Source organism: Lytechinus variegatus, chromosome 16, assembly GCF_018143015.1.
Source record: "Lytechinus variegatus isolate NC3 chromosome 16, Lvar_3.0, whole genome shotgun sequence".
In the NCBI taxonomy this organism is placed as follows: Eukaryota; Metazoa; Echinodermata; class Echinoidea; order Temnopleuroida; family Toxopneustidae; genus Lytechinus; species Lytechinus variegatus.
The window spans coordinates 18899465-18919910 of record NC_054755.1 but is presented as its reverse complement, the minus strand read 5'-3'; the positions used below and the strand labels follow the sequence as shown (position 1 = coordinate 18919910).

The 20446-nt window shown below is 37.9% G+C and overlaps 2 protein-coding genes across 3 annotated transcripts in view; one reads left to right on the top strand and one right to left on the bottom strand.

Annotated features, from left to right (window-relative positions):
• Positions 1-7240: 7240 nt before the first annotated feature.
• Positions 7241-17216, bottom strand: LOC121429396 (60S ribosomal protein L35a-like). Of its 2 annotated transcripts, none has more exons than XM_041626376.1 (5): positions 17003-17216; positions 12041-12080; positions 11376-11528; positions 10032-10179; positions 7241-7334 (listed from the first exon to the last, which is right to left on the bottom strand). In XM_041626376.1, the coding sequence occupies exons 1-5, from the start codon at positions 17199-17201 to the stop codon at positions 7311-7313; spliced, it is 564 nt and encodes a 187-aa protein (XP_041482310.1). In that variant the 5' UTR covers positions 17202-17216; the 3' UTR covers positions 7241-7310. The 2 variants fall into 2 exon arrangements, with proteins under 2 accessions (XP_041482310.1, XP_041482311.1); XM_041626377.1 differs by lacking the exon at positions 17003-17216 and adding an exon at positions 16353-16405.
• The window catches only part of LOC121429395 (dynein regulatory complex protein 9-like), a 27687-nt gene continuing 23797 nt past the window's right edge, over positions 16557-20446 (top strand). Inside the window, exon 1 of the mRNA XM_041626375.1 lies at positions 16557-16662. The gene's annotated coding sequence lies outside the window, so the exon portion shown is untranslated. The remainder of the gene's footprint in view (positions 16663-20446) is intronic.

Sequence of the window (20446 nt, the reverse complement as noted above, 5' to 3'; positions counted from 1 at the left end):
AAGAGTAAGAAAGTTATTAGAGTTCAAAGTTTTGGATTTGTGACGTCATAAACGAGCAGCTGCCCCATGTGTTATATAATATAAAATGTATGAATTTCAAATTTTGTATGGTTCCTGATGACTTAATTTTGTTTTCTTTTCATGATCGGGTGTGAAATGATTTGTCTATTGATATACAAAAGTTCCAGTGAAAACCATTTTCAATTTTCTGAGAAAATGACATTTCATTGGTTTTTTACCATTCGCTATGTAGGAATACTGCTCGCATATGACGTCACAAATCAAATAATTGAAATTCTAATAACTTTTTAATTATTTGATGAATTTTTCTCAAACCTTCGGCAGTATTTTTTATTATTTTTTCTGCTATTTTTACAATTTTTTTTGTCAGGGTGAACTTCCCCTTTAAGCACCCAGTAATTATCAAAGTCAGCAGAACTAAAGGCAGTCTGGCTCATCATACTTTTGTGTGTGAAGTCATTTCCTTTACAGATGACTTTACAGCACTAAGAGGATGAGAACGGATGGGAAAATAGGGTGAAAGAGAAAAAAAACGGGGGGGGGGGAGTTATGAATAGTACAAGAAAGTACATAGTTCATGGATTGAGAGAATGGAAAGAGAGAGATAGAAGGATAGAGGAAACAATAAATATGAGAGATCAAGATAGTAGAAATGGAGCAGAATTTACAAAGGTTTTGAAATGGTTTCAAAAGATTTCATGCATTAAAGGGAAAGTTCAACCTGAAAAAAAGTATGATGTAAAATTACCAGAAAATAAATATTGGTGAATATTTTGAAGAAATTCAATCAAAGAAAGTTAGAATTTTAAGTTTTTGTGTGGCGTCATATACAGGCAGCTTTCCCCATTAGTTATATAATACAAAATGCATTATTTTCAATTTTTTGATGGGTCACAAATATTTGGTTATTGATGAACTGAAGGAACATTCAAAATCCATTTATTTTTTTTGGAGGGGAAAATTATACGTCATTGATTTTTTTACTACACAATATATGGGGAAGCTGCTCACACACGTCACAATAAAATAGTAATAACCTAATCTTTGATGAATTTACCTCAAACCTTCAGTGTTTTGTATCACTTATTTCTTTACAATAAACTTTTTGTCACGGTAGACTCCCCCTTTGTTTACTGTATTAACAAGCCACTTTTATCTTCACACCTGTCACTATTATATTGCATTTATGAGCCAACTGTTTTTAAACCAGATTATCTTTAAGATTTTGTTGCTTGGCTTTCAGAGCATTCGTGGATCAGCACCACAATACAGTCTTTCATTTACCAATCACTACAGACCAGGCAGATCCTTGCGCTCATCCACCTCTGGCTTCCTTGTCATTCCAGAAGTTTCAAAAACTTGGGGGGAAAGATAATTTGTTTTTGCATGCTCCACTTTGTGGAATAGCCTTTTTAACGACATAAAAAAAATGTACCTCTGTCGAAACTTTCAAAAATCTTCTAAAAACTTTAACTCTTAGCTCTTTATGTGCCTTGAGCACTCTACAGAGTGGATTTGGTGCTTTACAAGTCTCATTATCATTATTATAAATTATTTTACAGTGAACTAATTAATGCTGTAACCTTAGTAACGAGCATGGGTGTCGATCACGGGGGGGATGGGGGGATATATCCCCCCCAATATTTCAAGTGGGGGGGATGGCCTGTATTATCATCCCCCCAATAATTTAGGGTAGAAAAATTATAATAATGATGATGAAAAAATGAAAAGTTTGATCATGATGATTATAGTATGCCATCAATCAGTTTGTTTCCCTCGCAATTTGTGTATATTGTTATTAAATAAAAACATTCTTTTTCAGGACTATTAAACAGATGGGTGGAGGTTCAAGATGAAAAAGAATGAAATGTTTATGTATCTGATATTTTTCAACACATGACATAAAAGGACCCCAACGAAAATCAACTTTTGTTGATAGGGTGTTCCATCCCACCAGTGGTGAATAAATTAATTTAAATAAATCATTAACTCAAAAGGGTGGAAAAATAAACGGGAGTAAAAGGGTGGCAAGATAAATAAAGGAATGACGGTAAGCCCGATGGCGCACGAGAAGCCACACAGGTTGTAATTTGTGCTAGTCTTAATTGGTCCGAATCTGCATTTTATCATCATGCATTAAGAGAAGAATAAAGATATTGCCAGTCAGGTTAGATTTAAGAGAGAAGTTGTATACACAGAGGCGTCGATCCTGGGTTGGGGGGGGCAGGGGCGATCGCCCCATCGATGAAAATATTGGGGGCAAACATATCGTTTTGCCCCCCCCCCAATAATTCCGCATGTGCAACTAAAAAATAAAATAAGATTGTAATGCTACACTGAAATCAGTAAGCGAGATTGAGATACCAACTCGATTTTGATTTAAAATCGTGCTCAAAATGTCTGCTTTTCAGATTGGAATATAAAAATTTTCAGCTCGCGCTTCGCGCTCGCATCATGTACCAAAAACCCATACGTTTCATGATTATACAGGTGAATATAATGTCCCGTTTTCAATTCTAAACCTCAAAATAACTTTGATTTTGCAATAATCTTTTGTTGGATATATATCTTCCATTAAAGTGTCCTTTTTTCCAGATCAAAATATCAAAATTTTCAGCTCGCGCTCGCATCTATTGTTCTAGATACCCATCTTAATCATTGGTACCAAAAAATGCTTAGAATATCAAGGTTTCAGGTCAGAATATAAAGAAATTTCAGCTCGCTCTCTAGTGAGATACATGTATCGACCCTCCTCATGAGTTACTACAAACAAACCTAAACAGGTACATTTTTCCTGTTTTCATGACATACTAAAAAAATTTAGCTCGCGCTTCGCGCTCGCATTGTTGGTGAAGGTAAGATATGTGTCTCCTTCTCATGAGTTTATATATATATATATACATATATATATATATATATATTGTGATCGAGCGCCTTTGGAACGTTGATTCATAATTTTGCCCCCCCCCCCCATCTGAAAAAAGGATCGACGCCCCTGTGTATACATCATGCTCAATAACCAGATCACTATGTACATGGTCCAGTCAATTTTTGTCATTTTTTTCTCGGTATGAGTTTAGAATATGCTTACTTGTAACACAAATTGAATTTTCAAAAAAAATTATAGAAGTATAGAAGGAATTTCCAAGAACACCATGCATATCAACCACTCCCAAATGTCCTAACTTGTGATTTCAGTGGGGGTAATGTTGTAATATCCCATCCACAAGAACATTTGTGTCAATCATCCCCCCCAACCAAGAATACCGATCGACACCCATGGTAACGAGGGTTAAAGGGGTGGTCCAGGCTGAAAGTATTTATAGCTTAATAAATAGAGTAGAGATCACTGAGCAAAATGCCGAAAATTTCGTCAAAATCGGACAACAAAGTTATTGAATTTTAAAGTTTAGTAATATTTTGTTAAAACAGTCGTCATGAATATTCATTAGGTGGGCTGATGTCACGTCTCCAATTTTTTTGTATTTTATTATATGAAATTAGGTTTATTCAAATTTTTTCCTCCAAGAACTAGAAAAATTGGATTGACAACTGATTAGTGCATTAGATATTTATTGCTGCAACTTATTTCTTTATAAGGGAGACATTTTATTCACACAAGTATGAAATAATGAAAAAAATATGATTTTATGTTATAAGAAAACGGAAAGTGGAGATGTGACATCATCAGCTCGCCTAATGAATATTCATGACTGTTTTCACAAAATATTGCTAAACTTTAAACTTCAGTAACTTTGTTATCCGATTTTGATGAAATTTTCAGCGTTTTGCTCAGTGAGTTATACTCTTGTGTATTAAGCTATAAATATTTTCAGCCTAGACCACCCCTTTAATTCAACACATGGCCCACCCATCTCAACCCACTTCTCTTTGCCACTTTCAGAATATTTTCTTCCAAGACGAACCTATCCAAGAGCTCACCAATGTTCTCTCTGCAAGATATCATCATGGCCCGTATTCTGAAGTCGGTTTAACTTAGACCATGGTCTAACTCTGTGCTAAAATTATGGGAAGCCAAACGTTTCAAAATTTTGTTTGCAGTGAATACTTCTCATGTTAACTATGCTCTTCACTAATTATTAATGGTGAAGACAATTGTCATACTTATCCTTCCCAGGCAGTTAATGTTTTGATAGTCAAATGAGCCAATACATTGAACCCCTACTGTTAGAGATTTATGTAACAACTGGCTTTCCATAGTTAACCCACAACATAAAACCAGAGTTTGAATTAAACCGGGCTTCAGAATACGAGCCATAGCTCTTTCTCTTCTCAACCTTTTTTGTACCGTCTTCACATTCCATGTTAGAGATTTATGTAACAACTGGCTTTCCATAGTTAAACCACAACATAAAACCAGAGTTTGAATTATACCGGGCTTCAGAATACGGGCCATGGCTCTTTCTCTTCTCAACCTTTTTTGTACCGTCTTCACATTCCATGTTTGCGAGCGTTACACCATCAGGTGTTCTGATACAAGCCTATCTTGCCTTTACTTATCGTTAGAGGACAAGTCCACCCCCAATTAAAACAAGTGGAATGCCTCTGGCCGTCTCACCTGCATCACACGGTTCAATATAGCAGCAGTGCTGACTTTGAATACTACTCTAACTCGCACAAGATGTTCAGTGATACATGGTTACTCTTATGTCCACTTTTTATGAACTAGACCAATAAACTTACAGAGATATGATGGTTATTCAACAAAAAACCCCAACATGGCCAAAGTTCATTGACCTTACATGACCTTTATCATGTGACCTGAAACTCGAACAGGATGTTCAGTGATACTTGATTACTCTTATGTACAAGTTTCATGAATCAGATCTATAAACTTTCAAAGTTATGATGGTAATTCAACAGATACACCCAATTCGGCCAAAGTTCATTGACCTTTGACCTTGGTCATGTGACCTGAAACGCGCACAGGATGTTCAGTGATACTTGATTACTCTAATGTCCAAGTTTAATAAACTAGACCAATAAACTTTTAAAGTTATGATGGTAATTCAACAGATATCCCCAATTCGGCCAAAGTTCATTGACCCTAAATGACCTTTGACCTTGGTCATGTGACGTGAAACTCATGCAGGATGTTCAGTGATACTTGATTAACCTTATGTCCAAGTTTCATGAACTAGGTCCATATATTTTCTAAGTTATGATGACATTTCAAAAACTTAACCTCAGGTTAAGATTTCGATGTTGAATCCTCCAACATGGTCTAAGTTCATTGACCCTAAATGACCTTTGACCTTGGTCATGTGACATGAAACTCTAATACCGTGTTTACACATGACTCGGCTCGAGTGTTGAATCCTCAAGCAGGGTCGAACGCTGCGAAGAGGGCATGCTGTGATCGCGTTTATACGTACATATAAAAAGGCGAGTTCAACACGGCTCGCGGATCTCGAACGGAAGAATTATGACGTCGCAAATTAAAGGCGGGAAATTCACCGCCGGAATCGAATCTTGTCCGTGCGAACAACAACAATGCCAAAAGTGAAAGCGCGCGCAGTGACCTAGGTCAAGAGGGTTCGACACGGCTTTCTGTTTACACACGAAAAAATTGCCGAGTCTGACTCGGCTCGCGGGTTGAAACCTACGATTTTGGCGGATCAAAAAAGCCGTGTTCGACACGGCTCGCGGATCACAGTGATCGCGTTTACACAGCATAAAATTGCCGTGTTCGACACGGCTCGCGTGTCGAACCCCCGAGCCGTGTCCCTGTGTAAACACGGTATAATAGGATGTTCAGTAATACTTGATTAACCTTATGGTCAAGTTTTATTAACTAGGTCCATATACTTTCTAAGTTATGACATCATTTCAAAAACTTAACCTCAGGTTAAGATTTATGTTGACGCCGCCGCCGTCGGAAAAGCAGCGCCTATAGTCTCACTTTGCTTCGCAGGTGAGACAAAAAATGATTTGAAATAAGACAGAAATATCAAACAAGCATACCACTAAAAATTTCATCAATATTGGATGACAAAATAAGAGATACAATATTTAAGTTTAGCTAATTTCACAAAATGGATTGGTAGTGAAAGAACAGAAGAAATGACCAACTATTTCTGTATTTTATCTCATTGTTCAGCTTTATTCCTCCCCAAACATGTGAAATTGTCATTTTTGGGGTTGACATTTTGTGGTTCACTATAAAAAGAGGATCTTTAATAATCATTGTAAAATCTGTAAAAATTTTACTCTCATTTACACATTACTTTCGAGTTGTGCATAGAAATGTTTTGTGAAAAACAAGGAAAATTATCAAAATACCTTAACTTTCTTATTTCACATCACATTTTGAAGAAATTTGAATTATGCTCGTTGATTTTTATTTTTTTCTATTGATTCAAATCACTGGGGTGGACTTGACCTTTAACCATTTACCAGCTAGGATCATGGAGGTAGAAAGAAACCAGCTCATTGAACTTCATCCACCCCATACTGCATCTTCTTGCTACTACAATCACTACTGATTCAATCTCCAAGAAATCAAATCCCATCCACCTTCTCAACACATCTTCCACATCCCTTGTTCCTCCTCCACCACTCCAATACTGATCTCTGTTCATTTCAAAACTCTTGGCCATTCTTCAGTTGATGATCTTCACTCAAGCAGATCATACATGAACCCATTTATGATATGTGGTACATCAAAGAGAGTTCTCCATCACTCTTGCCACGAACACCTGGCACGATCATGTCAACTTTATCGAAACAGGGCCAACTTGAAACTGAGATTGGGAGACAGTCGTAAAAAGCTATACACATGACATGGTAAACTGCCTTCCAATTATAACCTAAAATACAATCAATGTAAAAGCTCTGTCATCCCTAATAGTTTGTTCTGTTAGAAACAAACTAGTTTTATAATGCAGCATATCTACCATTCCTAAAATCGATAACCACGAAATAGGAAGAAATAATGAAGAAATTTCCTGAAACACAAAGCCTTGAACTCTCTATCCAGAAAGTTTTCAGAGAAACAGGAACACCCAAGTTAAAATGGCATTTTTCTTCTCCCCCACTTGGCAGGTATGATGCAGTAGTTAAGATATTTCTTTTGTAAAATGGCAGTTGAACATGTCAATGTTTATACCTTGTCTCATGAAATATCACATCATTTTTTTTCCTTATTCAAATGTCATGAGAATCAACTCCAATACAAACGATACGTAACAGTCTCGTATTTCATCAGCACATAAGTTCTTTATTACATGATGATGCACAGATATTACAATACATTGACGATGGTTGACTTAGATCTGAGATGGGTACAGCATCTGTGAGAAAGAAGAACAAAAGAGAAAGGGAGAAAAAAGTGAAAAGATACTAAAAGTGTGCTATAAACTTGGCATTTTTCAAGGTGTAACAAGTTAGGCAAATTTCAAAACATTGCTGAGAATGTACATATCCCCCACTTTTCTATTAATAACAAAGAACTATGATGATAACCAAAACTATTAGTATTTAAAAAATGAAAGCTATATGTCCCAGTCAAATTAAGAAAAAGTGTTTCGTTTCAAGCTAGTAACTAGTTAGAGTATGTTGCCAACCCAAAATGCTGGTAATAAACCAATTTATAATTGCTTGTACAGACACCTGTTTTGAAGAGAGTTCAGAAATTATAATAAATACATTAAGCTTAAAATGCATCCTTATTCTTCAGAGAAAGTTAACCTTTTCAAACAGTATGGTAAACACAAGACTATCCTGTTGTAGTCAAATGTACATTGGTATTTCTCAACTTGAAAACCAACCACCACTTCATAATTCTCAGAAGGCCTACAACTCATTTTGTATGATATGCACTCTACATTTACTTCAAAGTGATTGGTTAACATTGGTTTGACTTTTAAAAATCTGAGCTAGAAGGTCACACTTGTCACCTGTGTCTGTGAGATGTTATACAAATGAAGCCCAGAAAAAATTGTGTTCGAAAATAATTATTTAGTGTTTCAAAAATTGAAATATAAAGTGAGCGGAAACACCATCTTAATTTCATCCCATACACTTATGTGTACTATTTAGGCGTCTATAAGATGCCTACTCACAAAATTGGGGTTTGCCTTGTAGTTTTAGCTTTTCATTCTCAATAATAGTTGTTTTCAGGGTTTATTAGTTCTAATACATGCACTTGTACACATGTTTCACCTTGGTCTGAGAAATTTTTAAATTGGCTGCTCATAAAGTTAAACAATACCTTTAAAAGGTAAATTACAATTTTAATCAACCCCAGCTGGGTATTTTCTTCTAATCTGAAGTTAAATTGTATCTCCTATCCCAGAAACTGAACAGGTTAATGTCCAGTACATCAAGAGGAATGTGGAGACAGTCACTTTATGCCCACTCTGACACTGATAACATTGATTGAAAAACAATGGCCAGCAACACTGGGGCAAACTATGGTAAACATCATACCTTTCAATGCCTTGATTTCCAGATATACAAAATATTATTCATAGTACCTGCACATATTTGAGGGCAAGTCCCAAGTGCCATGTCCAATCAAATATAATTTTATTTCAGCATGACATATAAAACTTGTTGCAAAAAGAGGCACTTTCAAAGTGAATCATTTATGCAACTTTGTCATTTCTTATTCAAACTACTAAATGGCCAAATATAAAAAAATCTTTTTATAAGATTGCATTTCAGTTAGTTATGTCAATCATTTTGCAGGGACATATATTCTACTAAATAGGCCATGTGGACAAATCAAATGCTCCACCAAACCTCATGTGCACAGAAACTTGTCTTACTGTAAACACTTCTATTTTCGCGCTTTGCGGCTTCAGAACATATTCGCTGGTTCTTGAATTCGCGCTGCATACTCCCAAAATCACTTCGTTCTACCCCCATCTATGAATGGTTTTAACATTTCAGCAACAAAATTGTACTTTCTGATCATAATTCTAGCTCATGAGCTTTTATGACATTTAGCATAACGTTTCTTTGCAGGGCGTACATCGGGGAACGCAAAACGGAGGCGCTGCTGGCCTGGTATGGACAGCCGAGCACCAGGTAAGGACCGGGAGGATTACCACTATTCAAAGTGCATGAGATCAAGCAACACACCTGCGCAATCGACAACTTGTATTTCAACCAAAATCATGATTTAAATACCAATCTGCGACTGTTAAAAAATGATCGCATTGCTTTGGAACAAATTCAGGCGATGCATATGATTTTGGAGCTCAAGCTTGCTTGCTTAAATTTCACCCTCTATAGGTCAAACTATGCACTTTCTTTGCCAAAACGATACACGCAATTGAACCGCAGTTCAAAACTTGCATTAAAATAGATGCTTATAAATACACCTGTTTTTAAATTTGCGCTCACCGATCTTGCCACGAAAATGTCCACTTTTTCAGTATCCCTTGCATGTAGATATGGACAAAAGAAGTGGAGTGCCCTTGCAATCTCGCTTGCAAATTTGTGTAATAAAATTTAAGCTAAGTTCAAATTTCGGTATTGCTGATGCTGCAGGCAAGACAATAAATATACCAGTCGGCAAACATACTGAAGAGTTGAACTCATACAAAGACTTGCCCCCCCCCCCCCCCTTAAAGAGAAATTCCAGTAGTTGCAGTGAACACTGATTTCATGAGAAAGTCTGTAAAACAAGGCTTAATTGTCAGTGTATCATCTAGGATCTAGATCTGGTACAGTAACATAAACTGAACTTTGTGAAATCTTGAAATCTACGCTGAAAAATGTTCACACTGAAGATCACCAACACAGATAGGCACATGTGGGACAGTGTATTAATATTGCTGGAATAAAGACCCGACGGAAGTGACCGAATCCGCGCTTATTTTGCTTATTTCTCAGCAATTACACAATTTCTTCCAGAATCCTTTGGTACATATTTTTTATTCATACAAACAGACACTTCAGTGGTCATTGTATTAGATTCTGTAAAAAGTCATTTTGAGGTCGTTACCAAAACTGGAATTTATCTTTAAATAGCTACTTACCACCCTGATCCTCTTGCCGATAGCCTGGCCGGGAAGGTTGCTCTTGAACTTGGCCCTGCAGCCGCCACTCTTACCGTGTGTCTTGATGATCTTACCCCAGATCACACGGGTGTTGGTTGGCTTGTCCTTGCCGGGACACTTCGTCTTGCTGCGAACAAATTAAAGGGAGAGTATAGTCACAAACAATGGGGAAATTGAGTCTTACAGAATTTACAGTTCCTTGACTTGAACATTGTGATTTGTCATGGATTAATGCAATAAAAAAGCGGACATGAAAAATTCAACCAAACTTAGGATCATCTTACTTTTTTTAAAAGGATTTTCAATAACTCTAAAACCTTGACTCTACCAGGTCTCACAGAAAATAATTTTCCTGGTATCGCATCACAATTCGCTCCACATTTTTGAAAAAACATATTTTTAAATAGGACTGTACAATACTTAGTTGAGAGCTTTTCTCTTATGACCAAAAATGCTACTCAAATTTGAAAGCAAAATTAGTCCCCATTCAAGTCTGTAAAGCAAAATTAGTCTTTTTAAATACAAACACCCTGTATCAAGCTCATACAGTTCAGAGTAACTTCTGGTTCAACAGTCTATACCAATATCCCTTCCTTACTTCTCCCACACATTCTGGCACAGATTACATTAAAACATGCTCCAGGCTTGGTCTGCCAGTGATTGATTTTCAATATAGGCTGCTTGATTCATTTTACATTGCACATACTTTGAAAGATTGAGCATTAAATCATGAGACTTTGCATAGATTATTCTTGTATGAAGCCTAAAGCCAAGCAAGTTTTGTAATATGCCCACTTTCCCCAATTCAACTACTGCACTGAGAAAAGCAATTTTCACTATGTAATATTTTTCCCCATTTATGGCTGACTAAAATCATTTCTATTTTTTTTCAAATATTTTATAATCCTGCAACTGCTCTCTATCACAAGAAATTTCTGCTCCTGACAATGACACCCAAGGGGCCCGTTGCAGAAAGAGTTGCAATCAATCGCAACTCTTAAAGTCATGCCCAACTTGATTTTCAACCAATCAACAGCGCGCATTTGGGACTTGTGATCGATTTTTTAACTTGCGTTTAAACGCAACTCTTTCTGCAACAGACCCCAGCTCTGAATGCTCGGTAGTACTCGCATCTTAACTACTGAGATGCCAACCTTGTAAAATGAATTGGAACATTTTGAATTATAATCATCAATTTGGATTTTCAGTAAGAGACATTGTGAATAATACAACTTTGGGGAAAAGGTATTTCCATGGAACTTGCAATATTTCCATTGAAAAAAAAACAAAAGGGCATCTTTGGATGTATCCTGTTGAACTTACTTCTTGCACTTGTAGACGTAGGCACACTTCTTGCCAAGGTACCAGGTGGCTTCCCTTCTGGATTCTACTCCCTCTAGCTTGAGAAGAGCTTGGTTTTCATGCTGGTTGCGGAGTCCTCTCCTGTAACCCGTGAAAACTGCCCTGGTGTATAACCTGTGTTGCACATAGACCAAGTCGCACAAGACTAACAATTATGCTCCAAGTTAAATTCAAGGTAGCTGCAACTGGTTAGCAACAATTGTGCAAAGTACAAGTCAAGACACAGAGAGAAAATCTAAATACCAAAATGTGATGTACAGGCGTCTGCCTTGGGACCATACATGTAGAAATCTTCTGAAATACTCTCAGTAGAAGACTGCTTTATCAACTTGGGCAATTGATTTGATTCATTTGACTTGTTGAAAGTTGACTTGTGCAAGCTTTAATATGATTACCGTACTCTGCATCTCAATTATTACGACTAGCCCAATGTACCCTCTTATAACTGTTGTCTGTTGAAAATACATTGCATTTTAACTAACCCCATTTCTATAGAGTACACAATATTCCATAAGAGAGCATGTCTAAGGGCTCACTCAAATAAAACAAAATGATAGGGAAACCGGTTCTTACTGCCTTCACAATTTGAAAGGAATTCATCAGAAATTTGAAAACTTGACACTGACCTTTTGGATGCTACCATCTTGCCAACTCCAACCAATAACTCTGTATGTAAAAGGAATAAAAATACACAATTAATTAAGCCATCTTGTTTCCTATTGTTCTTCCCCAACATTACACACACGTGCATCGCATAACGTTGGGGAAGAACAATAGAAAACAAGATGGCGGCGTAAAAATCAGGAAAGTCTCTTCCGTTTTTTTCATATTTTTCTCATTTTTTTAATGAATTCTTGTTTAAAAATAAAATCGATAGCGTGCTGTCGCCAAGCGGAAGACAAAGAAATAAAGATGGCGACGTAAACACGGCCGTAAGCTCTTCCCATCTTTTCATAACATTTTTCTCGTTTTTTAAATGAATTCTTCTTTAAAAACGAAATCGATATAGCAGAAATGTTGGAAATGAAGTTGAACCCCATGTACATGTTTTAGGGCAAGATCTTTTAGAGGGAAAGTAGAAAATTCAGGGGCGAAAGTTTCAGGTTTTGTAGCCCTTCTAGGTGAATATACCTTGGCGTCCCAGGCGTCAGTGGGGAGTAAGCCTACTACGTAGAGTAGATGACTTTTACTCCCCAGACGCCTCCAGGCTACTGTGGGTTAGAAAGAAATGTGACTGAGACAAGTGTCTTCGAGCAAATTTCCTCACCAGGGGCAGAATCAGAAATGCAGAACAGTCTCGCTCTCATTCTGGTGAGGAAATTCGCTCGAAGTCAGCTGACATCAAGGCACAGACTGGAATCTCAAAAAAAATCTGAAAAGTTCTCTCCTTCTACCCCCGTCCCGATCGGCCATTTTGTTATGATTCAGGCAGTAGAGGCGCACGGCCAATATTGGAGACTGTCTCCCATGAGAGAGATCATCTCCAATATCAGAGACTTTTCTGAAGAATTTGGGTATCCAATTTCAGAGACAGTCTCCAGTTTGGGAGACCAATTTTCTTTGTTTACATTTGCTTCAAAAGGATTATCTTGGCGGCAAATAAAAATGTGATAAGCAGATTCCTCATGAAAAATTACCCCTTTTCACCGTCTACTTGTATTTTTATAAGGATTTTTGTTGTCATCCATACACAAATTAAATGGGTCTCTGACCTCAGTGGGACAAAAGTTTGGGTGAAAAAAATCATGCTTTTGTTGGTGTTTTTTTGTTCTTTTGCAAAGCAAGTCTCCAAAATGGGAGATTGTCTCCATTATTGGAGAGTCTCCCATATTGGCCGTGCGCCTCTACTGTCAGGCGCTCCCTGGGTTAGTAATATTATTCTCTAGCTATCAAGGTTAATTTTGTCAACACGTCTCGGATTACTTTACCGGCTCACTGTTTTATCAATTTTGGGAGCATCACTTAGGATAGATGAGGCAAGGATGCGCGCTCATCTAGATGCACCTGTTTGCGCATTTGTACTCGCATCTCATGGGGTGCGCTAGCGCAAACCGGAACTACTTTCAATTTCTTGTACGGCCAAATCGTGGTTTTGGGAACCACTTGTCGATTTGTACATGTATATGCGCACAAGTTGTGTACAAAGTGAATGGAGGTGGAATTAGGGAACCATGCGTGTGACTGAATAAAGCGCTGCTGTAAGAAGTGAATGGTGGTTCCCAATATCACGATTATGCCTCTTTTACAATGTACATGAGAGAAAGAAATGTTTAGAAAATTTCAGAAACGAAGAACCATCGGGAAATCACTCACTGAGTCACTGACTCAGTGAGCGGTGAGTACCAAAAATGGCGCTAATGCAGTTTCGCACCGGCCGGTTACCAGCATACCTAATCACCAATACTTGTTCCCAAATGTCATGACAAGTCTCTCAGTCACATGTCGATGTCAATATATCCACCACTTTTCCAAATATTGTGATCGGGAATGGCTGTATTTCGCCTTCGATCTCATTGTCGTTGATCGACACGGCATAGACATCGCTTCGTGGATCGCTTGGATTCACCGTGCACCATAATGTTGATATGAACTTAACTTCTGAACAGTAGAGGCGCACGGCCAATATGGGAGACTCTCTCCAATAGGGGGGACAATCTCCCACATTGGAGACTTGCTTAGCAAAAGGACAAAAGAAACAACACCAACAAAAACACAATTTTTTCCACCCAAAATTTTGTCTCGCTGAGGTCAGAAGCCCATTTGTTTTGTGTGTGGATGACAACAAAAATCCTTATCAAAACAAAAGTAGACGGTGAATTTTTAAAGTAGACGGTGAAAAGGTGTAAATTTTCATGAGGAATCTGCTTATCACATTTTTATTTGCCGCCAAGGTAATCCTTTTGCCGCAAATGTAAACAAAGAAAACTAGTCTCCAAAACTGGAGACTGTCTGAAATTGGATACCCAAATTCTTTACAAAAGTCTCTGTCTGATATTGGAGATAATCTCCCACATTGGAGACAGTCTCCAATATTGGCCATGCGCCTCTACTGCTGAAGTTAGCAACCAAATCATGCGAAAATGTGGCGAACAAACTGCCAGCATGCCAATCTATGTTCGCATGATTTGGTTGCTAACTTCACTTCAGTTCATATCAACATTACGGTGCACGGTGAATCCAAGTCACTGTCTACGCTGTGTCGATCAACAACGTTGAGATCGAAGCCGAAATACAGGCTTAGTTACACTTTACAGCCATTCCCGATCACAGAGATGCCAACTTTTGGAAATCAGAATTAGGGAGGATTTGCAACCGCCACCAAATTATGTGCGCGTAGCGCAGATCTCGAGCGCGGAGCGCTCGACCCTTGCGGCCGGGGTCCAGGGCCCGCCTTAGGGCCCTGGAAGCTCTGGGTTTCTAGATGCTCTCTGGTGCAATCTGACCCTTATTTTGGGGCATTTCACATGTTTTGAAATAAACATTGTTCCCACTTTTTTAACATAAAAAATATCAAATATGCATTTTTACATGTAAAAAAAATGAGGGGACAAAAGTCAAAAGAAGTACCTGTTCAACAATAATAATAAGGAGGAATTATCACTATCGGCTATAGGCAGGTTATGTTCCACTATAAATCCAGTAAAGAAAAGCTCAGCGCTGCTCCCTTGCTTGGTGAAATAAAGACAACAGGGTACTAGCAGACTAGTGTAGCTCGAAGATCTTGTCTTTGCAATGTCTGTAGGCCTATGCCGTTTGCTCCCTAACGTTTCGTGCTTCCGAATTATCATCACGACCTCCCTGCTCAACTGAAATGTCCACACTGCAAATTGCGCAAAATGCATGGTAAATTCCTCTTTCCGACTTCCGAACATACAGGTACTGGAGACTGCATTCAGTCTTATACTTCTGAGACCATTTCTTGGTCTTCTTTTGTTGATTTTCCACCATTTCGTGTCAATATCAACCCTTCAATACGCCGAAATCACACACCGATATTCCACCGCACGACTCGACAAATCCAGTGCACGAGCGCACACGCCTCGCAAAGCTAGCCGGGCCTACCGGCCTGGTGCACAGTGGATTCCCGTTGGGCATATCACATGCACCAGCTTTTCGCTGCTCCTTATTTGTCTACCCTTCACACATAATTTAGTAGCAGCGAACGTAATGGAGTTAATACATGCTAAAGTTAGCAGACGATACATGTACTTCCAATCCAATTTGATCAATGCAAAAAAATTGTAATTTCGGGAGGATAAGGATGGTAATCGTAAGGGCGGGAGTTGGGATGAATTTTCGGGAGCCTCCCGATGAAATCGGGAGGGTTGGCATCTCTGCGATCACACTATTTTGAAGTGGTGGATATAGGGCCTAACAACAATATTTGGAAAAGTGGTGGGTATATTGACATCGAAATGTGACTGGGAGACTTGTCATGACATTTGGGAACACGTATCGGTGATTAGGTGTGCTGGTAATCGGCCGGTGCGAAACTGCATTAGCGCCCCAAACATTTTTGGCAAAATCCCTGGCCTGGCCTGGCTGGGGGCATCAACTTCAAGTACAATTATGCCACAGTATTATTATCAACGCCAAATGCCATGCCTCCTGGCTACTCCCCCTCCCCCGTCGAATTTGCCGACTTGGATATTCGACTTGGATTCTTGGAAACGTAATGAATGAATGTCATCACACATCACCTAATCCCGTATGACGTTGCCCCTGCCCATGTACTAACACATACAGGAGTTGATGGGACATGGGGGTATTCTCCACACAATCGGTCAAAATCTACTTCTCAATGCGCAATCATAAATGGTAGAACATATGAAATTTAAGTAAAATAAAATATCTAACTAGTAAAGTTCTTTCTTTTAACGTATAATAATATATCAGGGGATATGAAGGTGTGAATTTTCATGTAAAAATATGCATTACCACTCGTATGAGAAATAGAGGAGGAAAAGGCCTAATTTTCAGTAAAATTATCTGAATTCAGATATTATATTTATGAATGATTTTAATATAAAAATACGTTAAATATTTATATAAATATTATACTGTATAAATTAAAGTAATTTACTAACAGAAATTTATATTCATATGGACTGTTTTTATTTTTTATATACTATTACTGATCGAGCCTTGGTTTGGAAGAGCTTGGAAACAACGTAAACAAGCAGGTAGATTAGAAAGGCCTAACTTTGCTGGGAAATCTCCCCCAATTTCATGGTGTAAAGAATAACAGGTAGGTTTTCTCTAATAACTTATAATATGTTCTTTCCTATGACTCCTGCCAAATATGTCTTTTAACATTGGACGTGAATTAAAGTAATAAGTTAAGCCGAAAGACAAGTCGACAGTTTTGCCCTGCCCTGGGGCCTGGCCGCGGACCGTTGTCGTGCTGGAGCTCCGCGGGCTGGGGGCCGCTCACGTCACACGGCTGTGGAACTAGCTCAGGGCGCTGGCGCACCCTCCTCGACTCAGTCAAGTCTAACGTTAGATCTACTCCTAAATTTTGCTTTTTGACGGGGTACTAAAGGGTAAGAAATAATCAACATAATTTTTTTTAAAAGTAGTCAGCTTAACACCTTTCCGAAAAATGGCAAATTTTGATGATGAACAGATGCAGATCAAGAAGATCAGCCAGGTTCTTCTTCGATCGCTGGCAACAGTGGCGTCAGGGCAGGCAATAGAGGTATCACTTCCTTCACTCCTCAGCGCAGCTAAGTTACAGCTAGATGTCCAAGCGTACCAACATTCCAGCCAATCTGCTGGTGCATCCATACGCTAGCTGTAGTGTAGCTGACAACGATCAAAGAAGAATCTGGCTGGCTGATCCTGATCTGTTTGTTATCAAATTCAAAATTTGCTATAAAAATCTATTTTCCAGCATATGTTTTAGAAAGGTGGTATTGGTGAGCTGATTGTATTTTAATGAAATAAATATATCTGATGGTAGGCAGGACAACAAGCACATTTCAAAATGCGTTTGTTGTCCCCAAGAATGTTATTAAAAAATTTCTTAATATCTAATTTGTCATGTGAAACCACTTAAAACTTACGTAAAATTCATTTAAACTGTAAAAATTAGCAATTTCATAGCACCAACATGGGTCGAAAAAGTCATAGACATCGCGGGTCCCTTGTTATGCACTGTCCTTACTATCGATAGTTTAAACGATCACGATGTGCTCGCTAAATGCGAGCGCCCGTCGGCGTCTGCTAGCCGTCCTCTGCTGTGACTCTCAAATAGCCCCGCATGTGCGATTTTTAGTCAGATCGTCCCATATGCTGTTTTTCATGTTAGTACATAGATGCGTGCGCGTTTTTTGCGGACGCAGATCATGTACCCATCTCCGTCGTCTGCTACGGCTCTCCATATCAGTTCCAACTTGTGATATGTGTTTTCACGGTGTATTTTCATTTGGTCTACATGCAGTTTGCCCACTTGTCATTTGGTCTAATGCCAAATGGGCTAAACCCATTTGGTCTACTAAATTGCCATTTGGTCTACACTTGGTCTAATTCCCATTTAGCGAAATGTCCAGTTGGTCTAATTTCAGCTTAATTTACATAATTATATTTTTTACTTTGTCAAATACTGGTACATAAAATTGGCTTTATATCATGCAGTTCCACATTGTATTTTGGTTCACATGCAACTTGCTCACTTCTCATTTAGTCTAATGCGGAATGGGCTAAACCCATTTGGTCTACATATGGTCTAATTCTCATTTTGTGAAATGTTCAGTTGGTCTAATTTCAGCACAACCTAGGCTACTTAATTATATTTTTTTAAACTTATATACATATATTTTAGTCTTTATACCATATACCAAATGGGCTTGACCCATTTGGTTTTAAAAAAATTTCTAATTGCCATTTGGTCTACACTTTGTCTAATTTACATTTGGTCTACACTACACTTGATCTAATTTTGAGTCCAGTCCAGGGTCTAATTTCAACATGACCTACATCATTATGATTTTATACTTTGTGAAATATATATTTTTTTTCTTTAAATAATTTCATTTCACCGTATAGTTTTAGCATTGGTTTCCAAATAAATAATACTTGAACAGTGGCATAATCATGATAATGGAGCCAAAAGTTTTGAAAGGTGTATCGGGTAAATTTATAAAGTTGTAAGCAGAAGCAAACAACAAAAAATGTGGAAGCGGGGGGGGGGGGGGGGCGGTGTTAATTAATTTCCTTTTATTTTCCAATGCCAGATCAATCTGTGTTTTTGCTTGCTAAATTTTTTAAAAATGATATGTTCTGTTCTCTCTACAATCTTTACTAATGATCCTTTTTTTACTTATCATTTTTTTTCAGACACATTCGCACCCGAACCGAGGGAAGAGAAGGAATTATTGAACCCCTTGAGAATATACAGGTCAAGGGCTGTAATAGTATACAGGGGCACTTCCTGGGAGTTTAATTTTATCTTAATTATGTGTTTTCAGGATTTTTTTTTAGGATATCTAACATTGCAGTGAAAATTATTGCCCCTGCTGATAGTTTTTCAGCTCTGCATGCCCCTCCTTAATTTCAGTGAATAAGGTGTGGCACTGCCCTCTATGATTCATTATGAATTTTAATGGGCTCAAAAATGCAGTAATTTATAAATGATAGCATGATCTTATTTTGATAAAGCATTTTACTTAACGGGGGGGGGGGGTGAATTTGACTACTAAACCAGCCCCCCCCCCCATGTCAAGGATTAAATTTTTGGAAAAAAAGCATATATAAAATAGATATAGTTATTGCATATCAGAATGTTATTTTTTCTTGATGTTTTCTCAATAACTCTAAGCTGTTATTGATGAATTCTTTCTTGAAACAAAAATAAGCAATTTATCCAAACATGTCAGTTTCATTTTGTAGACATATGCATTGAATTTACCAATTCAGAATATAAGGTATGCAATCTTTCATAAATGTTGATTTTTATCATTGGTGGATCTGGGGGAGGGCACATCTAGCTCAACCCCCCCCCCCCCCCCTTTGAGAGCTACAGTCAAGATGTAATGAAAATATGCAATTTTCATCAAAGAATGCCCCCCCCCCCCGTAAGGCCCTTTTTGCTTGACAAATTTTCATCCTGAAAATGTGCCCCCCCCCAGGATAAATCCTGGATCCACCACCCCTGGTTTTGATTAAGTTTTCATGTATTTTCATTTTGAAAAAAAAAATCCTAGAGATTTATAAACAGCATGATTTACACTGAGCATTTCATACACTTTGTGCAGAAGAAATATCTTAAGAAATTTGGTTATTAAATTATGGAAGATATCTTTTGGATATGAAATTACTTTATTGCAGTTATTTCTTACATTGAATTGTCATTTTACTTGATAGAAATTCATTATTTTTTATAACCATGACAGTGTTATAAATTCATATTTACTAAATTGTAATACCGTAATCATTTTGATGTTCCTTCATCTTCATGAAAGTATGAATTCTAGTCATCTGCTTTAGTCTGCCCAATGCAATGGTTACAAAGGGCCTAAGCATCCCTTGTCATTTTTCAATAATTAGTTAAGTCAGTAGTCAAGTAAGGGGTCAGACAGTTTGGCTGTATTATATTTGTTTAATTGTCTTACTAGTGTCAATTTACTAAACTTTTTCTGCTTGTGATTGAACCACCAAGTTGCCAGATAGTACCATTTTGTTGGGCAGACATTAATATTGACTAGAGGACTTACTTTCCAAACCAACCTAAAGATAATATGATACTTCATGTATTACAGGGGTATATTGCCTCCATTCCATTGTTGGGATGTATATGGGCTGGGTAATATCATCTAACTTGTCCTGGAATAATCATTCTCTATAACAAGTTCACAGACAAACGGAGATTCCACTTCAGCAACACTCAGTTGAACATCAACATTCCTGGCATTGGTGGCGGAAGCCAAAAATTTTAGGGGGAACCGCCAAAATCTTTTGACCCCCCCCCAAAAAAAAAAAGATAGTGACTGTCAGGAAAATGCTTGGACGCAAACAGAGTACAGAGTCGAGGA

Excerpts from the sequence above, each read along its gene's own strand:
- LOC121429396 (XM_041626376.1), bottom strand. The coding sequence starts at position 17,201 with ATGGATGCACCAGCAGATTGGCTGGAATGTTGGTACGCTTGGACATCT. Across the intron at positions 12,081-17,002 it reads TGCCATTTTTCGGAAAGGTG|AGTTATTGGTTGGAGTTGGC; the intron begins TTAAGCTGACTA and ends TTTTACATACAG. Across the intron at positions 10,180-11,375 it reads TACGTCTACAAGTGCAAGAA|CAAGACGAAGTGTCCCGGCA; the intron begins GTAAGTTCAACA and ends ATTTGTTCGCAG.